General features: G+C 50.2%; 1 protein-coding gene across 2 annotated transcripts in view; it reads right to left on the bottom strand.

Moving 5' to 3' along the window:
• Window positions 1–6,648, bottom strand: part of Map4k1 (mitogen-activated protein kinase kinase kinase kinase 1) — a 23,405-nt gene that overhangs the window by 14,822 nt on the left and 1,935 nt on the right. For both annotated transcript variants that reach the window (XM_050118941.1, XM_050118940.1), the window contains exons 5-13: window positions 4,317–4,372; window positions 4,181–4,228; window positions 3,999–4,041; window positions 3,838–3,910; window positions 2,992–3,123; window positions 1,723–1,785; window positions 1,543–1,624; window positions 595–711; window positions 331–409 (exon numbers count right to left, since the gene is read on the bottom strand). In XM_050118941.1, the coding sequence (XP_049974898.1) occupies window positions 331–409; window positions 595–711; window positions 1,543–1,624; window positions 1,723–1,785; window positions 2,992–3,123; window positions 3,838–3,910; window positions 3,999–4,041; window positions 4,181–4,228; window positions 4,317–4,372 (693 nt within the window). The remainder of the gene's footprint in view (window positions 1–330; window positions 410–594; window positions 712–1,542; window positions 1,625–1,722; window positions 1,786–2,991; window positions 3,124–3,837; window positions 3,911–3,998; window positions 4,042–4,180; window positions 4,229–4,316; window positions 4,373–6,648) is intronic.

The following is a 6,648-nucleotide window of genomic DNA, read 5'->3' as shown; positions in this document are numbered from 1 at the left end:
TTTTTTTTTTTTTTGATTCTTTTTTTCTTTTCATTGTTTTGTTTTGAGATAAGGTCCCATTGTGTAGCCCGCCTGGAACTTACCATGTAGACCAGGAAGTTTGAACTCACAGGGATGTCCTGAGGGCTGGGATTTGAGGTGTGTACTACCATGCCTTTATATTGATTCTCAACGTGTCTTTGGGGTCAGAGCTGGGAGTTCTCACAGGACTGAGGGGAGGGGACTCTGTGTCAGTTTGAAGGTTACAGGGCCAAAAGTGTCTTGGAATTTGAGCCCCTAATGGTCAGCGAGTGGGCTCAGTAGCCCCAAATTGTAGGGTTCTCTACTCACGACAGCAGTCTGTGTCTGGGACCCCCAGTGAGCTGGCCCGGTGGGTAGATCTGATCCGCCGAGGGATGGCAGGGGGTGGCTGGACAGAAAGGTAGCTGTGTCAGGGCTCAAGGCCTCTGGCGCTCTGCCGCCACCCTCTCTTGTAAACGTTTGTATCCAGCCCTGCCAGGCTTCCCTTCCTCGTGCCATCTTCCTTCTCCTACAGGCTTCCAGAGGGCTCCCCAGCGGGAGGAGTAACCCATGCAAAGGCCCTCAGGTCCTCACCTCAGGCTCCTCGTCGTCAATCTCACCAATAGGCGGCCCCTTCCCGGGATTCTTCATTTTGTCAAGAAGATCCAAGATCAAGCCTCTGTTCAACCCTGGCTGGCACACCAGCTGATGCTGTGAGAGGGGACAGGGGTCAGAGGGCTGGCATGGCAGGGGAAGGTGGGGACGTGGGCCTGCTGTAAGAGACTGCTCAGAGGGAGGTACCCACTGAGGAAGAAGGAAAGGGAAGCTAGGAGCCTCAGGGGACCAGAGATGCTGAGAAGTCTTAAAAAGTTAGAAGAATTTAGGGTTTCGAGAAGGGGAGAGGGGAATTCCAGGGTATCCTAGAAGTCACCAGGCTTGGTGAAGACTCTCAGGCACAAGTCTGGACTTGGCATATTCCAGCAACTCAGAAGAACTTGGGGAGATCTGGCGTAAAGCCGGACATGGTGGCTATGGCTCTAAGCCCAGCCCTTGGGAGGTAGAGGCTGGAGGACCAGGAGTCCAAGGTCAGTCTTGGTTGTATAGCAAATTTGAGGCTATCCTGGGCTACATGAGACCATAACAAAACAAATAAATGAAAACAAAAGAAAAAGGCACATACACAGCAACAACCAAATAGAAAAGAAATATCTGGGTATTAATTTGGTTTGAGTTTTATTTTTTGAGACAGGATCTCATGTAACCCAGGATAGCTTCAAACTCTCTACGTAACCAAAGATGGCCTTGAATTTCTGATCCTCCTACCTCTACCTTCTTAGTGCTGAGACTGCAGGCTTGTGCCCCCAGGCCTGGGTCCTCCGGAACAGTTTGAAGGGTCCTGTGGGGAGAGTCCTGGGAAATGCTGAGGGATGGGGTTTTGAAGGGGCCGCCAGAGCTCCCTGTGCTCTTGTGAGCCATGGGAAACTTGGATAGTCCTGGGCTGAGGAGGAGATGGGAGGGGGTCCTTGAGGGAGGCTGGCTTACACTGAGCATCTTGGCAGCACCAGGGCGTTTCTTGGGGTTCTTAGTGAGGGTGACTTTGACAAAGTTGTGGAAGGCTGACGACCTTGGGAGGAAGAAGGCAGATCTGGGATGAGGGGCTCAGAGCTCTTCTCCTCACCCCATCTACTCCTCCTCTGTCTTTCCTCAGCTCACTTCCCTTACCATTTGCCTTTTTCTTTTAGCCGAGGAGGCTGGTAGCCACTCTTTGTCATGAGGAAGAGAACCCTAGAGCCATAGGGAAGAACAGAGGTTCAGATCCATGGGACGAGACAGATCTCATGACTTCAGAAGTTACCAGATGGAAATAAAACTGGGGAGGTGACTCAGATGGTAAGAGCACTTGCTATGCAAGTCTCAGGATCTGAGTTCAAATCTCCAGGTCCTCTGTAAGAGGTAGGGCATGCCTGTGTCTCTAGTGTGTTCAAGTTCCAGGACACACAGAGCAGAAATAGCAAATGAATGCCTGTAAATTGCCCTTTGACCTCCAGATGTGTGTAAACAAACTGGGTATGATGGTGATCGTGTAACCCCAGTGCTGGGAGGTAGACAGATGGAGCTCTGTGGCTGGGGCCAGGCTAGCCGAATCTTCCAGCGCCAGGCCCATAAGAGACCTTGTCGGGACAAACCAACAGAGTGGGCAGTGCCCAAAGAACAAGGCAGAGGCTGTCCTCTGGCCTCCACACGCATGTTTACAGACATGGGCACACACACAAGAAGGAAATACAGTTCTGGCTTTAATTTCAATGGCCACACCCTTTTTTTTTTTTTTACTGGTGATTTTAGATAGGATTTTGTTACCGAGCTCAGGCTAGCCTCAAACTCGTGACCTCCTGCCTCAGCTGCCTGAGTGCTGGCATCACAGGGTGGCCACTCCTGGCTGTGAAGTCACTTCTAAGAGAAATTGTTTATGGAGTTTTAGAAAATTGGAAGCTTCCGCCCATCCAGAAGGAGTCTCCAGGTGGGGATGTCTATTAGCTGGGCAGGGAGGGCCATACCTGCAGTGCCAGCAGCTGGGAGGCTAAGGCAGGAGGATCAGAATCCAAGGCCAGCCTGGGCTACAGAGGGAAACTGGGAGTCCCTGTCTCAACAACAAATAAATAAAAGATGATAGACATTCATAGAACTGTGAGAGGCTGGGCGGGCAAGAGGATCTGGAATGTAGGCTATCCTCAGCTACGTAGAAAATTGGGGGCCAGCCAGGACTACACGAGCAACAATGTCTCTAAACACCCTGCTCCCACAAAAAGGTGGGGACCACTAAACTGGAAGTCTTGCTGTGGAAATCTGAGAAAAGGTTTCTGTGCTCAGGGAGCTACAGGGGTCTCCCTAGAGGCATCTGATCTGAGGTGAGGACACAGGCCAAAGGGTAGTTGCAGGGTCAGGCCTCAGCACGGTCTGTTGCCCAAGGGCACCCACCACCCCAGCCTTTACCTGAGAGGGTGCACATCAAAGAGAGGTGGCTGAAGCTCAGCCAGTTCGATGGCTGTGATGCCCAGAGACCAGATGTCACACAGTTCATTGTATCCGCCCTTCAGGGCCACAGCTGCCACCTCTGGCGCCATCCTGCAGGCAGAGACCCTCAGCGAGCAAGGAGTGGCCCAGGGACAGAAGAGAGGTAGAGGAGCCAGGGGACAGGGACACCAAGACAAAGTGGCCAAAGGAGGAGGAAAGGGGGAGCGTGGGGATACTTGGGATCTGCTAGTACCCTGGAGGCTAAAGCAGGAAAGCTGCCACGAGTGCGAGGACAGCCCGGGCTACAGAGGGAGAGAGGGAGGCTGGGAGTATGGCCTGGTGATAAAGTGATGGTATCGAAACCTAGCTGTAGTCCATAAGACAAATTAAAATTAAGGAGATCTACAATCTAGAGAGACAGAAACAGAGAGACAGAGAGAGCCACAGGCTGAGAAAACACAGAAGTAGACAGACTTGGGGAGAGATAGGGATCGAGGTAAGAAACCAAGCCAAGCTGGGTGTGGTGGTGGTGCAAGCCTAAAATCCTAACACTGTCGGAACTGAAGCCTGGAGAATCAGGAGTTCAAAGCCAGCCTGAGCTAGAGGACAACAAACAACACACACCCTACAACCCACACCACTGAAATCCTAAGAGAAACAGGCAGAAAGGGCCAGAAAGAGACACAGATAAATAGAAAACTCAAAAGGTAGTCTAAGAGAGGGGAAGGGTGTTTAGTAGGAGAGGGCAGAGTCAAGGACGTCCTAGGGAGCCAAAATGGGAAATGCCACTGTTCCCACCCCAGCTGTTGACCCAGCACCCCTCACCAGTATGGTGTCCCAATGAAAGAGAGGCGTCGGGCCAAGGTTGCCCCAATCTGGGCTGAGATGCCAAAGTCAGCTGGAGGCAGAGATAGAAATAGTATGTATCTAGCCCATTCCCTCCCCAACCTCCATCAGCTCCCTGTGTACCCCTGGAGTCCACTCACCCAGCTTGACCTCCCCAGAGTCATTGATGAGGATGTTGGCTCCCTGGGGACCAGAGGAGGTATCAGAAGCTGTCAGAGAACACCCTTCCCACACCTGTGACTCCATGCTAAAACTCAAAATTACCACGAGACTTAGGCGCACCCATGACCCATCCTCAGTGGCACCCTGGTCCCCAGTCTACCTTGATGTCTCGGTGTATCTTCTTCTGTGAGTGCAGATAGGCCAGACCCTGGGGAGAGATGGGAACAATAGACTGGTGAGCCCCTTTTGCCTGTGCAGGGCCCTGCTCACCTTGGGAGCCCCCGGCCCCTTCTCACCTGGAGCACTTCCCGGCACACATAGCTGATCTGGAGCTCGGAGAGAGAGCCAGTCACTGCAAAAGTCATCCAGGTTGTTGGGAGAGGAGCCAGGACCCCTGGCTCCTTCCACCCATGCCATCAGACAGGATGCACAAAGACAAGGGGACCTTAGATGGGACAACTGGAAAGGGGAGGTGAAGGGTTGTGGCTGACTGGAAGATGATGAGCCAAACATGGTTACTATTGACTGCAATTCTATTACTTGGAAGGCTGAGGCAGGAGAATTGCCCTGAGTTTGAGGTTAGCCTGGAATATATACAAATATTAACGCTAGATGGGTAGTGGCAGCACAAGCCTTTAACTCCAGCACTCGGGAGGCAGAGGCAAGCAGATCTCTCTGAGTTCGAGGCCAGCCTGATCTACAGAGCAAGTTCTAGGACAGCTTGGAATGTTACACAGAGAAACACTGTCTCGACAAACCAAATCACAACAACAAAAACAAAACAAATGTCAACACCAATCAGGGTTACATAGAGAGACCTGTTTCCCAAACAACCAAGAACATGTGCATGTGGAGGGGGAGAGAGACAGTTTTCCTCTGGACTACAGCTGCATGTTCTAGTCCAGAGGAAGACAGGACAGTCATTCGGCAATAATCACAACAGTCCTACTCTGTTAGAAGCAAGATAATCATCCCAAAAGGCTGATGGTGTGTGACTCAGTGATAGAGCACCTGCATAGAATCCCCCAGTGAGGGGCTGGGGTGTGGCTCAGTGGTAGAATACCCCAGTAAGGGGCTGGGGGCATGGCTTGGCAATAAAGTCCTTGCCTAGTACATGAAAGTCCCTGGGTTCCATTACTTGAACATGCACCCGCAAATACACACAAAAGATAAAATCCCTACTCTCATGGAGAGAACACGCCATAAGAAATAAAATATAGGATGGTAATTACAGCCAGAGGAATAGCTCAGTGCTGGAGCTCTTGTCTGTTATTTCAAAAACTAATAAATAATAATAAATAAGATTAAGAAAAAATATATGATATAAGATGTTAATATGCTAATAATTAGTAAGAAAAAACAGAAGCAGAAACAACAACAGGAAATGTGTGTGGGAAGGGCTATGCCATCTTACTCATGCTGGTCCACAGGCTACCCTAAGAGGCAGGAGCAGGGATGTGAAAAGAAGAACAAGGGCAGGGGACAGAGGGCAATGGCCAGGGCGATGTGGGCGAGCAGCCTCCCCCACGAGGACAGTGGTATCCTGGGAGTCTAGGAAGGGGTGATGTGAGGGCAGGTAAGATGAATAAAGGCAGTGATGCAGAGACAGAGCCCGGGGGTCGGAGCAGAGAGAGACGAACAGGGCGCCAAGTCCAAGGAGACAAGCAGGACTGGGGAAGAGACACAGAAAGAAAGATGACAGAGGGTGGTGGCAGAAAGCAGGTCCCGCATAATGGCTGGGTGAGTCACTCCTGTCTATGGGCTGCAGTTTCCCATTCTGGGGTAGGTTCTGGGTTGCCCAGATAAAACCTGGGACCTTGATCCCTCCTGCCAGGCAAGCATTCTACCACCGAGTTCGATGTCTGAGGACCTTTAATAAAGTTTCCCCCTTTTGGACATTTCAGGTGGGCTAGAGGGAGTTAGAGAGACAATGAGACAGAGGTGAGCACCAGAACTTCAGAGAGGGCTGAGGTGTAGGGCCTGGTTGCACAGACCAGTAGTCCTAGCTACTCAAGAGGCTGAGGTACTGAGATCGCAAGTTTAAGACCAAAATAATAAGAAAAAAAGAGTGTTGGGAGAATGTCTAGAAGCTGAAGATGTGTGACAAAAACATATGTATACATATATAAAAAATCTCAAAGAACAGATAAATTAATTTAAAAGAAAAGAGGGTTGGGGATATAGCTCAGAGTGCTGTCTAACAAACAGGACTCTAGGTTCAAAACACACTGTGGCAAAAAACAAAGTAAGTGTGTGTGTGTGTGTGTGTGTGTGTGTGTGTGTGAGAAAGAGAGGAAGGGAGAAGAGAAGAGAAAGGGATAAAAGGCCTATCCAACTCCTACTCTCAAAGTTCCCTGAAAGTCAAGCTGCAGGCTAGATCTAGAAATTCATTGACTGCCCAAAAATCTGAGCAATTAATCTGAGATAGAATATGTAGAAACAATCTGGGTGGTGGTGGCGGCGGCGCACACCTTTAATCCTGGCCCTTGGGAAGCAGAGACAGGTGGATCTCAGTGAGTCTGAGGCCAGCCTGGTCTTCAAAGTGAGTTCCAGGATAGCCAGAACTGTTACACAAAGAAACCCTGTCTCAAAAAAAAAAAAAAAAAAAAAAAAAAAAAAAAAAAAAAA

This window comes from Alexandromys fortis, unplaced genomic scaffold, assembly GCF_014885135.2.
Source record: "Alexandromys fortis isolate MF-2015 unplaced genomic scaffold, M_Fortis_MF-2015_v1.1 scaffold_140, whole genome shotgun sequence".
NCBI classification, from domain to species: domain Eukaryota; kingdom Metazoa; phylum Chordata; class Mammalia; order Rodentia; family Cricetidae; genus Alexandromys; species Alexandromys fortis.
The sequence above is the reverse complement of the archived record's forward strand: the minus strand, read 5'-3'. Positions and strand labels throughout refer to the sequence as shown.